Source organism: Protopterus annectens, chromosome 6.part1 (genome assembly GCF_019279795.1).
Source record: "Protopterus annectens isolate FY-2018-M chromosome 6.part1, PAN1.0, whole genome shotgun sequence".
Taxonomy (NCBI): Eukaryota; Metazoa; Chordata; order Ceratodontiformes; family Protopteridae; genus Protopterus; species Protopterus annectens.
In genome coordinates this window covers 194,850,286-194,873,387 of record NC_056738.1, presented here as the reverse complement: position 1 = coordinate 194,873,387, position 23,102 = coordinate 194,850,286, and the positions used below count along the sequence as shown (strand labels likewise).

General features: G+C 37.5%; 1 protein-coding gene across 3 annotated transcripts in view; it reads right to left on the bottom strand.

Moving 5' to 3' along the window:
• Positions 1-23,102, bottom strand: part of ANXA6 (annexin A6) — a 779,963-nt gene that overhangs the window by 128,351 nt on the left and 628,510 nt on the right. For all 3 annotated transcript variants that reach the window (XM_044075649.1, XM_044075650.1, XM_044075651.1), the window contains 2 exons: positions 11,688-11,781; positions 2,872-2,967 (listed from right to left, as the gene is read on the bottom strand). In XM_044075649.1, the coding sequence (XP_043931584.1) occupies positions 2,872-2,967; positions 11,688-11,781 (190 nt within the window). The remainder of the gene's footprint in view (positions 1-2,871; positions 2,968-11,687; positions 11,782-23,102) is intronic.

The following is a 23,102-nucleotide window of genomic DNA, read 5'->3' as shown; positions in this document are numbered from 1 at the left end:
AAACAAAAAAATTAAAAGCAAGACTGAATTTCCTCCCTTAGACATGAGTTTTGTTCAGACCATTATTGGGTGTAAAACTTGTTTTAAAAAAAATGTTAAAAGAAACATCTATTGCCTCGTGCATCCCTCAGACTCCAGCTTAATGCAGTTGTTTTCTACGCAGTTATCAGAGAGCAGTGTTGTTTACTTAACACCTGTTGAATGAATGAATAAATGCAGTAAAAATGAAGAGTAATAGAAAATGGATAAAAAGGAGGAAAAAAGTAAAATGGATAATGTAGACAGGCCAGGATGTGGAAGATGGTGTGTGTGTGTGTGTGTGTGTGTGTGTGTGTGTGTGTGTGTGTGTGTGTGTGTCTAGAGGAGAGGGCACATGGACCATTGGGGGTGGGGCACCATGGAGCTCTTTTGCCTAGGGTGCCTGCTGACCTAAGGTCAGCCATGCCTGTACCCAGATATTTTCACCAGCAGACCTTGGGAGCCTGGGAGCAAACCTCTCAACTGTCCAGATTTTTGCCTCATATTTTTATTCTATTCCATGTAAAATTAGTGTTTTTTCTGTAAATCATTATGGATTAAAGTCACTAAATAATGACAGACATTTGTGTTTCAGACTTCATATCATACCTCTCAGCTGTACAGACTTTCATAGAATATGCAGATTTTTGCTTCATATTTTTGGTCCATTTATCATAAAATAGTGGTTTTCTGTCAAATTACTAGCAAATTATTGAGGGTTGAATTCGGAAAATAATGACAGACATTTGAGTTTCAGATTTCATACCCTTCAGAAAATTCATGCTGTTCAAAACCTGTTATTCTGTCAATTTTCTAAGTTTGTAAGAGCAATATTTAAAAAGTGTCCCTATTTTTGGGGCATTGTCCCCCCATTATTGATGGCTTTGTTCAGATTTCTAGTACTGGCAGGTTGAGAGGTATGCTTCATATCCTTCATAAAAACGCATGCTAACACAAAACCTCTTATTCTAGCAACTTTCTAAGTTTACAAGAGCAATATCTAAAATCTGTCCCTATTTGGACCCTTTATCCTACCAGTATTTTTGGCTTTGTCCAGAGTTCTTGTCCTAAGAGGTTGAGAGGTATGCCTGGGAGGCAGAGCACAATGGCTGGAGGTGTAATACTCTCCGCAAGTTCCCTCATATAAAGGGCACCAAAGTCAAGTAAGCACAAGCGTATTAAGATCAAGATTTTAAAGACAGCATGAAACTGAACCAGAAACCAGTCCAAGCTCCACAGTTCAGGCATAATATAGTGCTAAAGACACAAGCTAGTACTTAAAATAACAGCAGGGTTTGTAGTTAACTATAAATGCTCAGTCTCAATGTCAGGAAGTCCCAGTGGGGGGTGTTACAGTAGTCATGTATAAGGAGAGTAGTGAATGTATGACCACAGAGAGACCAGTCTGAAGGATAAGCATAAGAATATGTTTTTCCTATGTTTAACAAATTCTAATAGCTTACCTGGCCATCAACTGGCTTTAAAGCCACACCCTCAGCCTGACACCAGTGCAGTATCAAATCGCTTGGGCAACAGCTTGCTGAGTGAAGACTGTGTGTGCTGAGCCTTGTTGATGTTTAATGAACTATTCTGTCTTACCTAATTATTTATTCACGAAAGCTCCATTTAAAGCCCTTTATCAGAATTAGAGGTAGCAGTGCTTGGTGATCAAGGATGACAAACTCCATCTCCAAATTTCTGAATTTCAGTCTGATGCCTTCTAATGAGTATGAAAATACAATTAAAATATACTAAAGGCCTACCTATAATCCTTCCTGAGTATTTTGTGCTTTTAATACTCAAGTCACTAAGTCATTTTGACCATAGTTCTGGGATGCATCTTTAGTGCTTCAGACTTTCAAAATTTCTTGAAATGTGGAGTCAGTGCAACTTTTCAAAGATTCACTACACATCTAACTAAGGTATTTCATAATGTTACATTAACTGAAGTGACCGACGTTTCACTTGACTCCTGTACTAGCATTTTTTTTTTTAGTAGAGAAACAACTATTGCTTACAAAATCTAAGGTCTGAAAAGCAGTCAAACCTGCACCCCAAACATGTTCATCAGGTTGAAAGCCTGACGACTTTGGGGCTGTTTTTATGATTATACTGCAAACCTCAAAGACTTTTTTTTTGTAGTTTTATTCATTTCATGTACATTTTACTCATGTGATGAAGGTCAAACATGCTGGCTGTTTCATTTAAGAATTCATGACTGACTAGTTCACAGATGAGGATGAGAACATATGGGTTTACGAGTAAGTATCCCATTTCATAACAAGACACTGCAAACGCCCGCTTGTAAGACAATGCCTCCTCCCCCAACCACTTCTGCAATTTGTCTTTGAACAGCTGCTACATAGAAACCTGTGAAATGCTGCATTATTACTCAACAAAAAGATGCAATGAAGTTTAATTTACTAAGTTGTGATTTCAAAACATCAGGCAGCAGAGATGGAAGATATTTTAAAGTAATCTCGGGCCCCAGGCTTTTATCAATTATAGCTGTGGTCAGGATCAACTCAATAACTCTTTAATCTTGTTGCAGAGATCAGATGACTATTTATAGAAAAACAAAAGGCTTGTTCTGAGAACCCTTGCAGCAGTACATTTTGTGCGTGCATAATGTGCCTGTACAGAGAGAAACACTGTATGATGGGTAATGGGACTTCCCCAGCAGGATCTGAAACAAAGATAAATATGAAACATAATACTGACTCATATATCTCATTTACAAAGGCAAGGCAGGGTTGACTTTCAGAGAACTTAAGGATAAGTGAAACATGCTGAGGCAATTACACTTCCTGATGTTGTAATGACAGTGCCACACAAGGGGGAAAAAGGACTTACCGAGAGCGAGAAGTGCATCCTTTACATCACCAGACATTTCTTCTTTAATTATTTGTTCAATATCATGGTTTGTCATCTTTATGTACTCCTGAAAGACTGAAAGATAAAGAGGAAGAAGAAAAAAAAAGTAAATGTAAAATAACTTATTTCTGAAAGTTCAGTCAACAAAGCTGAATAACTGCATGAATTGTGGATGCAATGCTTTCAATAAGACCTTGAAGGTTTTGGCACTATAAAATGAAATTGTGTTAAACATTCCAAACGAGGATTACTATTGTTACATTAACATCCATGGCATGAATCTGTGTATGTGTGTGTGTGTGTGTGTGTGTGTGTGTGTGTGTGTGTGTGTGTGTGTGTGTGTGTGTGTGTGTGTGTGTGTGTGTGTGTTTGTCATAACAGCTAACATCACACAAAAACATTGGCTCTGTGATACCTGAACCCCATGTAAAAAAATGGGAAAAAGGGGGTCGATACTGATGCTAGTCACACAAAACCATATACACAATGGCTGTCAGCTAGCACTTAATTGCCAACAACTTTAATGTGAGCAGTAGGTAATTACCCATCAATATCCAGCCTTAATTCATACAGTCCCTTAGTACATGGTTGAACTTTCAGAGTGCTAGAAGAGATGCAGAAGGCAATGATGACAGCAGAATTCAGATTGCTGTCAGACAACATCATGTGATCAGATTGTAAGAGCTCATGTAGACTTACTGGCTACTTGACATGTGTGCCTCACAATCTTGCAGTTTATATATACTAATTCCAAGAATGCTGCATACTAGAGCAGGAATTCTCTATGATACTCTTAGCTGATTTTAGGCACCACTGAATCATGTGATTGCTCGGGGCAGACTAGTCCTGGGGGCCTCTCAAATCACAGCAAGGTATCTTATTTTGATATTTTATTATGTTTGTCAAACCACCAAAGGCTAGTATAGTAATTTTGTGTACTTAATAAAACCAGATGGGGAATAATATCTCTTAGGATGAAGAATCCTAAGGATTGACACCTCTTCCTTAAAATTCAAAGATACCTCTGTTTTTAGTAACAGTGTGTTGTGAAGTAGCAGGCGTCATAATTTCATTAATGTTTTATCGCTGACATGCTGACCTAGACTTAGTTAAACACTGCTGGTGGGCGTTCTCTCCCATAAGACTATCATATCTAGCTTTAAGAACTCTGTTACGCTCATCTGCAGCTCCCCCCAGTAATCCTTGACTTTGTGAGGACCCCACAAAGCTGCTGCTTGTTGGGGGAAATGAGGGGATAAAAATGGTAATCAGTGAATGAATATGAGCAAGGTAAGCTCGTGAGACTGGCATCCCAAAGCTACCAATCTGAGTGCTTTCCTGGGATATTAAAAAGAGCAGATAGATGCTCCTGATCTTCAGGGATGGTTTTCTCTTTGAGGGAGTTTTATAAATACTGGTAGGACAGCAGACACCATAAAACTCAACTACCTTCCTCAAGAATTCTGGGCAAAGCCAAAAATAAGAGCAGAATAAATGTTCAAAATCAAAAACACTAATGTTACTCTAATTCACTTAAAGGTTAATAGAATAACGTTTTCCATCAACATGCATTTTTTTGGACAATAAGAAGTTTGAAACTCCAGTCTCCGGCATTATTGACTGTTTGTAATTCTGAATGATTTACCAGCAAATCAAATTTTTTACAAGGGACAGGGCAAAATGTGATGTAAATAAGGGACATTCTGTGAAATCAGGGGCAGTTACAGGTTTGCTTTACTCGCAATCAGTGGTGACTCGTAATACTGGACTGCAGGTCTGCAGCCCCCCAGCTTTGAACCACAATGGTACAATCTGATAAATCCTCCTAACCTCACATAGAAAGTGAATCCAGACTGCTGCCTTACCAGTCCAGATTCAGGAAGAAGGCAGCAGACTGCTGATGCCCCAGAAGTCTATACGGTACTAACTGCACAGACAGGAAGGGGATCGGCCTGCAAATCAGCAGTCTTGGAATGTTCACAAACAGGAACCAGAAGTGTGCATTCCGGCACAAACTCAGATGAGCCGAGAGTGCTGTGGAACAGCTTTGGGTTATTTTATTATCATTGCAGGCTTTGGATGGATTATTGCAGGTATGGGCTTTGGATACAGAATGATGGATTATTGCTGTGTGTGTGTGTGTGTGTGTGTGTGTGTGTGTGTGTGTGTGTGAGTGAAATGCCCCAGCTGATGTATACTGGTGGTTATAGAGAGAACTCAGGATACCTGCTGGTGGTGGTATACAGAATACCTCAGGCTTGAACCCTGTACCCTGGGTGCAGGTAACAAGAGCCTGAATTCCCTACTCACCACCATTTGTGAAACTTTTTCAGATTTTTACCTCATATTTTGTTCTGTTCCTCATAAAATCTGTGGTTTCTGAATTTTTAATTCCTTAAATAGTTGATGGTGCAGTGGTAGCATTGTTGCCTCACAGCTCAAGGGTCTCTGGTTTGATTCTTGGCTGGGGTGCCTTCTATGTGGAGCCTGCATGTCCTCCCTCTGTGTGTGGGTTTGCTCTGGTGTCCTCCCATGTTACAAAGACACGTGTCTGCAGTATTTCCCCCTCTGCTGAAAATTGGCTTTTGTTCCAAGTCAGACTTTCCTGATTAACAAATGTTAAATAAATAAAATTGACAGGCATTTGAATTGCAGACTTCATATTCTTCAGAAAGTATGTAGTAACACCAAACTTTTTATTCTAGCAATTTTCTAAGTTTATAAGATGTATATTTGAAATGTATCCATATTTTTGGGACTGTATTCTGCCATTACTGGCTTCATCCAGGTTTTTTGTGCTAAGGTTAAGAGCTATGAGAGAACTGAATTCACTGAATATGTTTGAGGGCTGTATCCCTCCATTACTGGCTTTGTCCAGGTGTTTTGTGCTAAGAGGTTGGCAGCTATGGTGAGAACTGAATTCACTAAATGGTAGCTATTTAAGTTTCAGTCTTCCTCTCTTTCATAAAATAGCTGTTTTGGTATAGTGGTATGTTACTCTGACTGTTTTGCACAGGGTCCTGGGTTCAAGACCTGACACTGAAATGTATGGTGGTGTAACAAAATTTTATATTAGCAACTTTCCAAGATTATACAAGCAATGTTTAAAATGTGTCCCTGTTTTTTGCCCCCCCAATAAATTTTGTCCTTTTCCAGATTTGTTGTGCTGCGAAGTTGAGAGATACAGTTGAGTGTCGAGTAGATTTTACAAGGAGCTGAGAGCTACAGGGGAAGAGAAGTTTAGTGCTGCTTATGCTGAGTCTGCTTCCATTGTTAATAGCACAACAGGTAGTGTACTTGCTTTTGATGCAAAAGGCTGTGGGTTCTACTCCTACAGGGGGTGGATGCTGCCATACTGAGAATGTCCTCTTTGCCGAAGATACAGGCACTTTATTTGTAGATGAAACAATTAAATATAAAGTTGTTTGCTAGCATCAGATTCTTCATTAGTTACAGATCTCTTTAATGTGGAATTATTTAGATGACTTTTACTTCACCAGAGATTGTGTATATTTACTGATACTGGTGGATTATAGAAGTTTGAGTTGACTTTTATGATGGAAATGTTCTCAGTTGGGCAGTTTTGTCATTATTGGTGCATGCATTTTGTTTCATTGTTTACTGGAAAAAAATGTTCAAAACAATAAATGTAAAACACCCTCTAACAACTGTACTGTATTATACAAGGAATATATTTTAATACAATCAGGAAGGTGTATCACACAACACATGTATGTCTTGTGTGCAAGGGGCCTATCGTTTGAAAACAGCCCAAAGTTAATCTTTATACTAGCCAAATGTACTTTCTTTGAATGTGGATTTCAATGCTGTTTCAATGAATGTGAGTTTCAAGGGCAGAAAAGGTTTAATGCTAAGTCTATTTTCATTGTGAGACTGCATTGCATTGTTTAGCAGATGTCTTAGTGTTTGTGCTGTAAAATGCAAAATAAAACTTTCAAATGAAATCCAAATAATTGTAGAAGTAAAGCAGTATGCACATTACAGTGTTTATGGTAAATGGGGTGAAATAGCCAAGTAATGGGACATTGGAATGGCTGCAAGGGGGAGGCTCCATTTGTTCATGATTTTGTGAGGGGGAAGGGTGGCAAACTCAAAGACAGCCCCGGCTGAACTATACCTCTCAACTGTCCAGATTTTCACAGAATGAATAGAGTTTTGCTTCTTATTTTTGGTTTGGTCCTCATAAAATTTGTGGTTTTCTGGCAAATCATTTAGGAATTAAGTCACTAAATAATGATAGACACTGAGTTTCAGACTTCATAACCTTCAGAAAAATGCATGCTAAAGCAAGACCTGTTATTCTATCAACTAAGTTTATGCAAGAGCAATTTTTAGTACTATTTGTATGTTCCCCCAATATATTTGGCCTTGTTCAGATTTCCTGCGTTAACAGGTTGAGAGGTACATGCAAATAAATAGCTTTATAGAATTAGGAATTTCCAAACCCCTCAACTGTCCCTGATTTGGGCTCAAAATGTTGCTCCCCCTCTAATAATCCCTCCACAAAATGGCAATTTTAGAAGAAAATGTGGAGGGTTTACAATTAAATAAATAACTGTAGTTTCAGATTGCTTTTATTTCAGAAATGTATGTAGATTAATTTATTTTGTCAGCTGCTCAAGTTAACAGTACTAATATTAAAAAGTGTCCTTTCTTTGACAGGTTCCCAGCTGTATTGTGTGGCTATTTTATATTTTTGCATCACAACTGTGGTCCATTTTTCATAAAATTGGGGTTTCCTGGCAAATTAATGGCAAATCATTAAAGATTGAAGTTAGAAGATAATGACAGACATTTGAGTTTCAGATTTCATACCCTTCAGAAAATTCATACTAATGCAAGATCTACTATTCTATTAGAAAGTTTATAAGAGCAATATTTAAATATTGTCCTTATTTTTGGGTCTTTGTCCAGATTTCTTGCTCTGAGGTTGAGAGGTATGACAAATGTGTCAAGACCATCACAGTCAGCCAGAGACATTTCAAATTGTGGCATACTTGTTGCACCCCACTTCCCCTTGTAGTGACTCTGGATGTGTCCAAGTAAGGCAAGGAGCAGTTATGCTGTGTAAGTATGGAGAGTATCCCCCCATCCAAGGTAGACACGAGTACTACAGTGGCTTTTCATCTGTCCTTGCTTGATTTTGCAGAATGTTTGGTTTTCTGTCATATTTTATACTATTGATTTATGCTGCTTGTTATTCAGAAAGTGTCTATTGCTCTGTGCCTAAGTAGCAATGCTTTTATGACCATCAGGTAAGCTTGTCTGAGATTGTAAGATGCAAGTAAACTTTAATAAGCATGCTGTTAAAAAATTACCAACAATGAAAGCCTTTTTGTTGTTGCCATGCAGAGAATACTTACATAACTAGAGAATGTATAAGCCTTGTGTATTGAAATGCACATGACAGTATTTGTAATAAAGGATAGGATTACAGTATTTTAAGAAGCTCATTACCTCTGTTGGAGACTTGCAGTCATCTTTGGAGGCTTTACCAGTAAACTAAACAGAATGCCAATCTATCATGTGTGGTCCATAACTTGTGCAGTAATCCTTAAAGCAATTTATCTTGAGCTTGTTTCTTGTTTGCTGTTAATTTTTTACTTTGATCATGCTTTCCTCATGAAACAAGTAGATAGTTGTTGTCAGGCAGCAGATCTTTTTTGGATAAGAAACATTTTTACAAGTAGGGGTATCACAGAGATTGCTACTTTCAGCATGTTACTTGGTACTTTCATAAAGCTGAATATAAATTATAATTAGAACTGCAGTGTAAGGAGAAGTGGTTTGAGTTGAGTGCTGCTTGTTTTTCTTATACTTGACTTTGACTGGTAGTCCAGTAATGTATTTAAAAAGTAATTTATTTTTTCATGCCTCACAACCTTTTTGTTTCCATCTAGATATTAAGTAAGCTGTCATGCAGCCAATACACTGAAATATTTTATTCTTCTACACTTCATTTTGACTTGCTTGGACTCTCATAATGGTGGTTTGGCATCCAGGGCAGCATATTTAATTAAAGTTCCACTCCTTTCTATTTGGCCACACCCCTTCCCATTGGGGCCACCCATTCAGCTATCTCCTGCAGCCCCCTTTGATTTGAAGTCACCAGCTGCCACTGCTCACAATGACTAAACAGTCACTGATCTGGGGTAGTAGTACTAGTGTTTCACAATGTACTGCTGTTTGCTGAAAGCAGTGTAGAACTAGTATTGCTGTGGCTTATACTGGTGTGTGTATGTGTGTGTGTGTGGGGGGGTACGTTGCAATGTAATAGCTGCAAGCTGGCTGTAATTTCTTTCACTTTCTATCACAAACATCATTACTGTTGCCATTATGCTTGTGTGTGAGGGGGATGTGGTTAGAATGTATTAAAGAGTAAGATGTTGGCCATAATTTCTTTCACTTACCACCACAAACATAGAACTTACACATGACCAGTGACCATCTTTGGTGGTTTGGCATGAAATGGATGTGTGTGAATGCAACTGCTCATTCCTACAGAGGATTTCATAATGCTTTGTTCTGGTTGAGTTCTTGACTGTGGCTTTTTCCTATGTGGGGTCTACATGCTTGCCTTCTCCTGTGTACCAGGCTAAGTGGTTCAATTTCTTCCATCACCTCAAAGACACACAGTAGGTGAACTAGCATTTTTCCAGTTTCCTTGAAGGTAATGCCTGTTTGTGTAAAAAATATCACTGATTTTTATTTGTACACACACACACACACACACACACACACACACACACACACACACACACACACACACACACACACACACACACACACACACTAATGCTGGGAACATACATCTCTCTCCTATGTAACAGTAATAAAATGCAGTTAACAAGAAGTTATATTTTAAAAATTATACATAAAGAACATTACTAAACATTCAGACACTTACATCTTCTAGGAGTACTGGTGGCACTTACACCCACGTCTGTATAAATGGATTATGACATGGACTTAGTGGACTCAGACCTCTCAACCAATCTGGGACAAATTTCAACAGAATCAGGGACAAGTCAAGAAAAAAATCAGGGACAATCAGGGACACTTTTAAAATATTACTGCTATTAACTTGAAACATTGACAGAATCAGTGCATATGAATTAATACACATTTTCCGAAGTAAAAGAAGGTTATAACTCTTAATTATTGCCATTATTCATTAAGTGTAATTCACCACCTTTCCTCCAAAAGGCACTAGTTTTAGGAGAGATTAAGAGGGACAGAGTTAAAATTTGAGTCAAAATCAGGGACGTTCCTGAAAATCACGGAAAGTTGAGAGGTAGAACTCTGCCCTCATGTACAGAAGGTTCATGTAGCTTGTGTGGGGGACTAGGGAGGGTGTGGTCATTTCTTCTTTAAATTTTCTCACAGTCAAACTTCAGAGGTGTGCACAGCAGGTCATTATTGCTTGTGATGAGGCTGTGGACAATGTGGTCATTGTTTATTTTATTTTTCCCACAGAAAAGGTGTGCAAAGAAGGTTACTACAGTTTGTAAGGGGGCAGTGTACTGCAGCCAGTTGGAATACATTACTCTAGTTTAATGAAATTGTTTCCTACATTTACTACTGTGCTGCCTTGGTCAGGTAAGGTGTGTTGAAAGAATTTAAGGAAAAGTAAAGTTTTACAGCAACAGTGAATTTCTTTTCATGCTCATATGTTTTAAGGCATCATTAGATGAAAATGTTGTAAAAACTTTAAAATGTACTTCACAGCATATAAAAATTATGGCTGTTTGAAAAAGCCGAACAGTAAAACAACGTGAGAAAAGGAAGAAAAAAGTAATGTGTATGAGAGGGGACCCCAGGATGGGGGGACAACAGAGAGAAGTACTGGAGTATGTGTGTTTGAAAACTTGTGAAACAGTTACCAGTGTGGGGCACCAGGGAGCCCTTGGCCTAGTGCAACATTTCACCTAAGGCCAACCCTATGCATTGGGTTGTTGTAATGTATTATCATTGCAAATAAATGCCAGTCACTGTGAATGTCAGTCAGTGAGATGGGCCAACACAGTGTGGTACACAAGCCTGTCATAATGTCAGAGCATTGTAGCTACCGTTCAGTCTGTGTATGCTACTCTAAAACGCAGATGCATGAACTAAAAGGTTACTTAGGAGGGATGACAGTGGCCACCAACTTTACACTTGCTGGGGCCCTCCCAAAAATATCAGCCGTTATGATACCGCAATCACAGAATTAATTTTTACAGTAATTCAGATAACATTTAGTGTTCACACTTAAACAGTAGTGAACATACATACTGCAAACTTGTCTTGCCTCCACATATACTGAGACCTTATCTATTATTGCAATACTGGAAAACATCTAGATACTAGAAATTATGCAAAGAACTGGGTACAAAGCAATTCAAAGCATAGTGCAGAAATCAGTCAATTGATGGATGAATAACATAATTATTTCTGGCATCTTGGGAAGGTCAGCAGCATCCCTATGCTACAACGCCCCATCCAAACTGAGAGTAACAGCTTTAATAGAACTAGAACTGTAATAATAGATTAACTGGGGTATCCCTAAAAAGTTTTGCAGATTTGTAAAATGTTTACTTTACAAGCAAGTGTAGCTTTAATAGAAGGAATTATACAATAGCATAAATGATGATTAAACTACTCCAAATTTATGAAGACTGTTTGGGAATAACTTGAATAGTATGCCTTCATTTTGTTGCTGGTGTCACCTGAGACTGTAGGCTGTCTTATTTATTTATTGATGTTTTAATGACACTAAGGTTTTACTTGCTTACCTCGTTTAAGATGAGGATAGCTCCTTGTACACAGGACACTCAGGAACCGGGTTTCCTTGGAACCGGCATCAGCATCACTTGCATCACACATCTCCTGTTGAAGCAAACCACGGACAAAATTAGGGCTGACTATTTTTGTGTTGGAATACTTGAAAACATATAATTATTTTACATTTCAAGTCTGACTTGCAAACATCAAATTGCTTACTGTGTATGGGGAGCCAGTTGCAGTGGGTTGCAAAAAGCAGAATCACACCACTAGCACCCCATGCCCATTCTAACAAGCTTAAAACCACAGAGGCAGATAAGCTAATACAGATGGCATGCATTTTCATTAGCTATTAAGATTTTATCATTTGTTTGATAACTGACCAGGTCATTCATAGTTGCAGGAACATGTGCAGTGGGAACATATACAATTATCACTTCTTAAATTCCTGAATTGGCTTGAACTCCCAAACTACCTAGACTACCTACAACTCACTACTGCACATAGACTCATATTTCACCCATCAAAATGTCCCACTTTAACTAACATCATTCCCCCTTATACACCCAACAGAGCTCTCAGATCTGAAAATCAGAACATTTCTATCCATAAACCTAAACGTCCTGCTGGCCAACTTCTCCTATCTTTCTCACTAGGCAAAAAATGGAATTCCCTTCCCTCCACGCTAAGAACCATACCAAACTCTGAAAACATCAAAACCCAACTATTCAAACACCTGACCACTAAATGGAAATGTACCTGCCTTCACCCAACCTAATCCAACAGGGTTCTCGCTCTTGTTCCCAAGCTCTACAACTTTCATATGTATCTTTCTATGAGCCTATCTAAGCTTTCAACAATTTCTATAGCTTCTCTCTAAGCACTCAACAACTCCTACAGCTACACTCACACAGCCCAACGTTGTAAATATTGTTAATAGCATTCTACTGTTGATGTGTGTATGTAAAGCATATTTACATTTTCTTAAAAGGTTTGTATGTAAACTGTTTCCATACCCTAACACATATCTGTTTTCCTCAAATGAAACTGTATGATCCCTACCTTCAAGCTTAATGAAACTGTTAACTATGCATGATACTGAATGCGTTTATGTGTAACTATTCTACATAATATTATCTTTAATATTAACTATCAGTTGTATCTAAATTGTATAATGCATCTTGGAGCTTTTCTCTCCGGGCCTCCACTGAAAATGGGTCAATTCGGCCCAGTGGACTTCCCCGGTAATCAAACTGCAAATAAATAAATAAATAAATAAATAAATAAATATTACAAATACAGTACAGCTCAAAGATCTATGTAAAAACATAAAGCCCTTATGAATTTTACATAAAAATCAGTGAAATAAATAACTAAGAACAAGTGACAAAAAGAAGAAATGGGAAGACAAGGAAGGAAGGACTTGAATTTAGTACGATTCCCATGTCTGGCAAATATGTTGTAATATTCCATCAAATATCAGATCTACACTGTTCAAATATTACTACACAATTCTTAACTAATAGTTTATTTGCATGTGCCTGAAATTTTCTATCCAAAAGAATGGGGCAGATAGATAATCAAAGGTAAAGTACTTCAGCGTAATTAAATTTTATTCTAAGAAATTAGATTATATTCATAGTTCTTCACTGGAAATGCTGTGTGACCAGAAGGCATATTACTTATACTATTCTCATGCATGTATATTAGATTTGAAAGAAATACCTGTTTTACTTAAAAGCCGCGGTGGTGCAGCGGTAGCATTGTCGCCTCACAGCAAGAGGTTCTCCCATTTGATTCTTGGCTGGAGCGCCTTCTGTGTGGAGTCTGCATGTCCTCCCCCCGGTCGAGTGGTATTCAAAAGACATGCGTGAATGGGCGTGCCTTTGTTGAAGGTTGGGCGTTGAGCTGGCACCTCAGCACCGTGAAAATCTACTGCCAATCATTAGCGGACTGGAGTTCCGCTGTGGTGACCCCTAACCGGGAAAAGCCGAAGGAACAACAACAACCTGTTTTACTTAAAATTAATGTAGGTGCTATAACAATGAATACATTATCTAGCAAAATATTTTAGAAATTATAATACAAAAGCAATAGAAATATTCTGGGTTTAAATATATATTCAGTATAACTTGGCTTTATTTATTGGTGTGGGGTGAACATTTTGAATGTAGTTTTTATTTTTATTTAAATATTCAAAATGAGTGGAATTCCTTTATGATAGATTTAATTTTTAAGCAGTTTTGCAAAAAGTGGTTGTGTGACCACCTGCTCATAGTCAAAACTGTTGTATCTGCTGTGAGTTAAAATGGTATTCAGTGAACCTGTTCATTTTAATTTGATAATGCAAAATTGTAACCAATTAGCACAACACTTCGGCATATATAATATTCATGTATTAAATCTGAAAATAGAAAAAAATCAATATATACTGGTGGCCCTTGCTCAGCTTTACAAGTTGTCCTACTATATCCATCATTATTCTTTTAAACAGGATTTCTATGACTGATATGAATATCAAAGGGCTCTTAAACCCTGGGATAAGTACTATCCTTTGACAACCTTGGCATACCGAACAAAAGTTCTGTATTTCTTTTAAAAGTCAGGTAAATAAAATTGAGCTAAAATCCTAGCCTTGGCCTCATCACTTGCCTAAAACTTTATTATAAGTGCTCCAAGGGGTTTTGAGGCTAAGAACTGGAACATTATTTGTTCCTTATTCATACTCACCTTCTAGAGCAAGTTATTTCTTAGTTCAGAGTTTGGGTATGACATGGGGCTATTCTATTCAATTGTTTCCCCTTCCACTTTTTCTGTCTATATTTTCTCTAGCCCTTTGTAGTCTAGTGACCTCTCACTGGTCATTTTTTGAGCTAATATGGCTTACTTGTAGGTAGACCAGGTCAGCATCTTTTCATCAGTATTTTGTTATGAAGCAGAGAATGTGGTTTCTTCTCCCACAAAGGTAGGAACACATTTTCTCGCTTCATCTAGTTCTTATATAAAAAATTACTCACAAAAATCATTTTTTTTCTGCCAGGGGTAACTGCAGTTTCTTTACCTCAGGAGTTACTTTTCTTTCTCTATCCTTAGAATCCTGCTTCCTTTTATGACTTTGTCTTCTTGGGTGTAGCAGGGAGAATCTTATGACTGCTCTAGTTCCCCTTTCTCTTTTACTTCAGCGTGAGATTGCGCTCTCGCTCTCTCTCTCTCTCTCTCTCCACCTGTTTCACTCAGAGTACCTTTATTTATGGGTCTCTTTTCTGTCTACCTCTACACTGACGTCTTTTGTTACCTTAATTACAGGAGCGTTTTGTTAAGGCTCTGTATCATATTGATTTATCCTATCCCAAGAGCCAATTTTTGGCTCGTTTTGAAGTTTCAGGTTCCTCACCTTTTTCTTTACTGGAGATGTGTATCTTCAGCACTTGCTCTTGTAGAACATCTTGCCCTTCCCATAACCTCCATATTTTCTGCTACCCTCCATATTTTTCATAGCTCTTTCATTTGGTGAACAACACACCCAAAGTTTCATAACTCTTTCAACTGTGGAAAGTCATATTCATATAATTTGCAATATGTTATAAGAAGTGGAAGTTACACAAAAGTGCAAAAAATGAATTGTTTGTTTGATGATGGGCTACACACTGATGTTAATATTAAATGTCAGTCTGGTGTCATTGAATTTATATTACAAATTTATGAATCTGAAATGGTATTTTACCTGCCCAAGATAATTAGTATTCTGGTCAAACAAAAAGTTATATTTCTGTAAGTGTGCAATATATCAGTGACTGAACTGATTGTTCAAGAACTTTCCAGTAATGCATGAGAAGAGTTATTAGCATACTGCTGTTCTGTGATACTGTACAATCAATGCAAATTATGAATATTATATTGTCACAATATTTCAAAACAACAATATTGATATACCAAACCATGGATTTTAGGTGACAAGTATGAGTGGCCTGTGTGTCATAATGCTGTATATAAGATGACATTTGCTTTCCTGTAGAGGTACGATTTTATAGTATTGTCTGATATGAAAATAAAGTTAATATTTATTTGTGTGTATGTATATATGTATGTGTCCTTTTTCATTACAATTAAAACTACATACAATTGTGAACACAAAAGTGGCAGACAATAGCAGTATTACATTAAAAATGGTTGAGGGATTGCAACATAATGCAATTAAAATTCATAATACCAAAGTTATCAAAACAGTAAAAATCAGCTTGACTTGATTACTTTACCAAACAAGCATTTATATCAATGGACATCTTCATATTATCCAAAATGATTTAATTTATTTTTTTTAACCAAATACTCTTAGCTTACATATGCCATCAAACAAGACTGTATAGCCCTTCATTGCTGTATAATTAATGTAAATATAGAAAATGCCATACTTTTCAGAATGTTTTTTCAAACCCTTCTAATAACTGTAATGCAGTACACCCCACTCTGACTGTTTCACTGTATGGCCAGGAAAATCAGCTAAGCTTTTAGATGGCACCATGGTCCATCATTTATGACCTACATTCCTCAGATATTAGGCTGACTGTTAGAATATTAATATGAATACAGTGTACTCACAAACAAATATGTGTGTGCTGATGCCTGTGCTCGTCTTACCCAAGTCTGTCTAGTGTTATCTTTTTTCTTATACCTATGGCTTACATAGGCCCCCATAGCATGAACATTTCCTACTACATTTTTATTTTACTAATCTAAATATATAAAACATTTACTTTTTTATAACCTCTTTCAACCATTCATTATTAACTCAAGACCTGTACATCCCACAGTGAGGTTTTTACTGAGGGTACCTACTGTATCCTGCTAGCGTACAGATGCCAACTTACTTCCTAATCTATAGACTGCTGTTCATCTGATATTATTGCCAACATTAGAATAATGTTATTATTAATACAGTAGACCTGAAACAATTACATATTTGTTGTGTTTCATCTCCCCAAGTGTGTTTTTCATCATTTGTTTTCAAACCCAGCTACTCCCACGGCCCTCTAGCATCGCACTCCATTTACAATTTTTAATGCAAATAATGGAAATAGTCTATGTTTTTTAACCATCTCCAAACAATCTTCAGTAACTCAAGTACTGTGCAACTCCCCAGAAAATGTTTTCACCGTGGATACCTACTAGTTCCTAACATTTTGTAGATGCCATCTTGCTTCCTAATCCTCAACCTATTGCTACTCTAAATGTTACAATGAGTCCCATATTAGTAGAATATACAAACATAGTTATATATAGTTATATGTCAGACTGTACTTCGCTTTCCAAGTCTGTGTAGTATCCTTTTTTTTCTAATATGCACTGTGTTCATTGCCTACCCAAACATACATATTGCTTACTTGCACAATATAACATCCCTATAATATTAGCCTTAATAGTGCAATAATACTAACACTAATAGTACGTGTGTCTCAGACCCTTACATTGGTAGAAATCTTCAAGTAACCTGCCATGTTTTCCTGTCATGCTTTTAGTAACAACCACTGTTCATACAGACCCACCAACATAACAGTATTGCACTCCATTTTTAGATATAAAAAAGAACTAGGAGAATATTTCAAATGCTTTATAAATGATTGAAAACATTCTTTAATAATTCCAGCCCTGTTCCGCTGATAGAATTATTTCATTGTAAAAGCCCACCGGCTCATTTCAACAAATGACACTTGTTCCTTAATGCAGGACCTACCCTTCATGAGATTTTAGTATTGATATTCAAATATTGTTAATATCAGTAATTCATACCTAAAACAAACCATTATATTGCTGGATATGTTTAAATTATACAACTTTTCTTTTAAGTTTTACCTAATCACCACTGCTCGCACAAGCCTCTGTAGCACAACACTGTCACATTCCGTGTTTGCATTATTAAAGAAAACATGGAAAATATTTTCTAATTTCATAAATGACTGCAAGCAGTTTTCAATTACTCAAGCCCTGTACATTCCACAATGATGGTCTCACTGCCCTAATAACTCTCTCTCTCTCTCTCTCTCTCTCTCTCTCACACACACACACACACACACACACACACACACACACACACACACACACACACACACACACACACACACACACACACACATCATCTATGTTGCATCAATTAATATGATTAAAATTGGTAATGAAGTTGTTCAGGATGCTTACATTATTGCTAGTGAATTTAACAATTTTATTTTCTGTTTCCAAACTAAACATTTGTAAAAAGGCTGAGTACATCAAACAGATTGCTGTTTCTGGACTCTGTCCATTAATTATTGAGACTTCTGCCTTAAAGTCTCTCAATAAAACAAAGACTGCATCAATGGGGCCTGATTTGATTCCTGGTCAGCTTTTGATTGCAATTAAGTAAACAATTACACCTGTTATGTGCAATGTTTTTAATACGTTTTTGCTTAGTGGGTTTGTTCCAAGTCCCTGGAAACTTTCCTGTTTAACCCCTAGGATAAGAAAGATCTCATGGAAAATTATAGGCCAATCAGCTTAACATCCTTAGTTGGCAGGCTTTTGAAAGGTGCTTGTTCAATCTTATAAATAATACAAGTAACAGTCTAGCAGTTACAGACATAGATCAACATGGTTTTGTAAAATGGTATAATCTTTTTGGATCTTGCTAAGGTTTTTGATTGTGTTCCATACAAGGCTATCTGTAAATATTTAATGAAAACTAATATAAACTACTATTATCATCATATGGGTTACGAACCAGTTGCTAGATAGAAAACTGTGTTAATATTCAAAACGGTCACTTTTACTACCTACCCGTCACATCTGGAGTGCCTCAGAAATCAGTTTTAGGACTGTTGTACTATTTTCTACTATCCATAGAAACAGTAAATTTTGGGTATACAAATATGCCAATGGCTATAAAATTGGATTTATAATGCAAAATAAGGCTGATGCTGACAATCCTAACTGCAATACTGTATTGTTCACACATTTGCTATTATCTCATGTCATCAATTGTATTCTTATATTGCTTGCATACTTAAAATCTAACATCTGTATAACTAGTATTATATATTTTATTGTATAACCTGTTCTGTAACACTGTTGCTTGATTTCTGTACATTGATTCTGTAGCTTTATCATGTCATGTTTGTTTTTGGAGCTTTTCTCCAAAGACCTACACTGAAAATGGGATCACCCTGGCTCAGTAGACGTTTTGGTAAACAAATGCAAATAAATAAAGATTTAGTTTTGATAAATGCAGTCCATCTGTCAACTATACATGCAAATAAAGATTTAGTTTTGATAAATGCAATACATCTATCAACTATACAATTTCAGGTCAAGGAATATAAAGACCTGGGTATTATATTTTCTAATTTATCCTTTAATAGCCATGACAAAGTTAATTGTATAAAAGGCATATAAAAGGGTCTTCTGCTAATAAATGTTAAAACAAGCGATGAATACTGTTTAAGACAAATGTTTAAAACTAATGCAAGACCAGCTACTGAGTACAGTAACATTTTGTGTATATACTCAAAAGTCAACTAAAACCCACCCAAACAATTGTGTCATGTAATAAAAGATTATTACACAAGATGTAAACATTTTCATTTTGTTATAGATATAGTCAGGGAAAACTGATTTAGGCTTATAAAATATTTCAACTAGAAGCCAGTTGGTATAATGGTTAAGGTCTTCACCTCCCATGCACAAGGTACAAAGTTCGATCATGATCTCCGGTCATTGCCTGTTTGGAGCTTGCATGTTCTCACTGTGTCTCTGTGGGGTTTCTCCCACCTCTGAAAAAACATACTGAGTGTTTTCAAACCCAACCAAAAATGGAGCTGTGGACAGAAGCACAGACTCTATATGGTGCCCTATAGGGTAAAGATTTGTACAGACCAACCACTTTGGGTATCTACTGTGGTACACAGTATCCTCAAGATAGGAGAACTCAGATTACAGACTGTGCAGTGTGACACGGCTAGCCAATCGACAATGTAAGAAAAAATAAATGAAATTCTGGAGCTAGTATGCAAATTAAATAAATAGTAATAATAAACAACCAGAATGTCTGAACTCACAGCAATACTTTATTATAATTAAAATACGGCTAAGTGCTTTTGTTATTCGACATCATCAGAGACATTAATCAACTATTAAAAAATTGTCATGAATAAAAAGTCACTGCATGACACAACCCCACATGTAACCAACACAAAATTACTAGGTGCAATTGTTTGTCCAATAAAAAACCTTGCAAAATAACCAATCTTGAATAGTTGTTCTTATCGAAGTATCCAATATAAACTCCCATTTGGCAAAACCAGTCAAATACATCATAACCAAATTATTAACCAATAAAAACTCCCCAGTTTGGACATTCTGGTTGTTTATTATTACTATTTATTTCATTTGCGTACCAGCTCCAGAATTTCATTTGTTTGTTTCTGAACCTACAAGGGCAGTTAGCCTAGTACTAATCTGTGAACCTATGAACATAGGTGATAACTTGAATCTTGCTACAATAAGATAACCAAATTTGCAATTGGTGCTTCATCTAGATCCCTTCACTGCACATCACTTAGACAACTAAACTGACTTGAACTTCCACAATTACTGCACTTTAATCAACTTACCTTCACTCACAAAATCCTTCATACCCAGATAAAACCCCAGCTCTTCAAAACTTCCTACAGCCATACAACTCCTCTAGACATCTCCGCTCTTCCAACAAATCCCTCCTGCAGGTCTCCAAAGCAAACAATGCAGCCAGTGAATCATTATTTTCATACCACATTTCCAAATTGTGGAATAAACTCCCTAGCTCTCCTGTTTCCAACAGATCTATCCCACAATTCAAGAAGCTACTCAAAACACATCTTTCAAATTCATGGCTCTGTCCCTGTAACACTACATGATAGCCTAAATTCCTTTCCTCAGTAGCTAATAACCACTTTCAAATGTCTTTATTGTCTAATATTATTTTGTACTACTTGCTATTTTTTGTATTACTTGCTATTCCTCTATATTACTTTCTGTACTTTGTCATTTACTTTCTCTATTTTGTCATTTGTTATTGTACATTGCTTTATGATTTATTAAGTAAATCTGGAACTTTGCTCCCTGGGCCTCCACTGAAAAAGGACCTGTGTCCAGTTGGCCTTTCCTGGAAACAAATGTAAATAAAATAAATATAAAACAAAATAAGCCTTCTCCAATCTACGACAGTGTAAAAATTGATACAGTGATTCAGTAGTGTTGATTAATGTCATTGAATATGTATGGGTATTTGCTGGTAATAAACCTTCTCAAACCTATGCCAGGGACCCATACTAATGATGGGAGGGGTGTATGCTTCTCTCTTTGCCTATTGGTCAGTGTGTACCCACCATAAAGCCTAGCAGCCCTAGTTCTATAAGCTACTGGTCATCCGGTGTCCAGTTGCCCGGCCTTGGTAAACTGGGATAGCTCTGTTGAGCAAAAGCTGAACATAAACCAATCAATGTGCCAAACATGAACTAAGAATTGCTGCACTCAGTTAGGTTCAGTGACAAGATGCAGCTTGGAATTGGATGATGTGATGGTAAGGACATCCTATGTATCCAGGAGACAAAATGTACGTACAGTGAAGTGAAGTCAATCATTACAGTGGATCATCTGTTTCCATTTCTTCCTGTCCTATGCATCTTGCTCTGTCGCACCAACCACCTGCATGTCCTCTCTCACCACATCCATAAACCTTATCTTAGGCCTTCCTGTTTTCCTCTTACCTTGCAGCTCCATCCTTAACATCCTTTCCCACTATATCCAGTATCCCTCCTCAGCATATGTTCAAACTAACACAATCTTGTCTCTCTGGCTTTGTCTCCAAACCACCCAACCTGAGCTGATCCTCTAATATACTGATTCCTAATTCTGTCTATCCTCATCACACCCAGTGAAAATCTTAACATATTAACTCTGCCACCTCCAGCTCTGACTCTTATCTTTTCATCAATGCCACTGTCTCCAACCCATATAACAAAGCTGGTCTCACTTCCCTCTTGCATACCTTCCTTGTCATTCTTATTGGTACCTGTCTGTCACAAATTAGTCCTGACACTCTTCTCCACCCACTCCACCCTGCCTGTACTCTCTTCTTCACTTCTCTTCCACACTCACCATTACTCTGAACTGTTGATCCCAGGTATTTAAACTCATCCACCTTCGCCACCTCTATTCCCAGCATCCTCACCATTCCTCTATCCTCCCCCTCATTCACACACATATATTCTGTCTAAGTCCAGCTGACCTTCATTCCTCTCCTATCTAGAACATATCTCCACCTCTCCAGGACCTCCTCCACCTGTTCCCTACTCTCACTACAGATCACAATGTCATTCACAAACATCATAGTCCATGGGGACTCCTGTCTGTCTGATCTCATCTGTCAACCTGTTCATCACCATTGCAAACAAGAAAGGGCTCAGAGCTGATACTTGATGTAATCCCACCTCCACTCCTACCACAGACTTCACCACTGTCACACTACCCTCATACCTATCCTGTACCACTCTTACATACTTCTCTGCCACTCCCGACTTCCTCATACAATACTACAACTCCTCTCTAGGCACCCTGTCATATTTTTTTTCTAAGTCTACAAAGACATCAGGTAACTCCTTCTGACCTCCTCTATACTTCTCCATCAACACCCTCAGAACAAACATTGCATCTGTAGTGCTCTTTCCCAGCATGAAAGCATACTGCTGATCACTAATCATCACCTCCCTTCTTAACCTAGCTTCCACTACTCTTTCCTATAACTTCATGCTGTGACTGATCAGTTTTATCTCTCTGTAGTTACTACAGCTCTGCACATCACCCTTATTCTTAAAAAATCCATACGAAAACACTTCTCTACTCCTCAGGCATCCTCTCACTTTCCAAGATTTCATTTAACAATCTAGTTAAAAACTCCACTGCCATCTCTCTGAAACACCTCCATGCTTCCACAGGTATGTCATCTGAACCAACAACCTTTCCATTCTTCATCCTCTTCATAGCTGTCCTTACGTCCTCCTTGCTAATCCATTTCACTTCCTGAATCACTATCGCTACATCATCCAACCTTCCCTCTCTCTCACTGTTTTAGGATCATTGGAAGTTACTAGGCTATTGGCCCGGAGGCCCTTACAAGCCTAGCCAAGAATTTAGTCCATGTTCCAACAAGTCAGCACCCTATGCCACTGTCCAGCAGAGACATAGGTGGAATCTCAGGGATGTATTTTCTGTTCCCCATCCAATTATCCAGGTTGTGCTTAAAAAGATTTAATGAGGTTCTCTGCTTTACATGGAGAGGGAGGAGTCTATTCCATAAAAGGGGGAGTCTCTGGGACATAAATTTGTCTGACCAACAACTCCTATTGATGTCACAGACAACG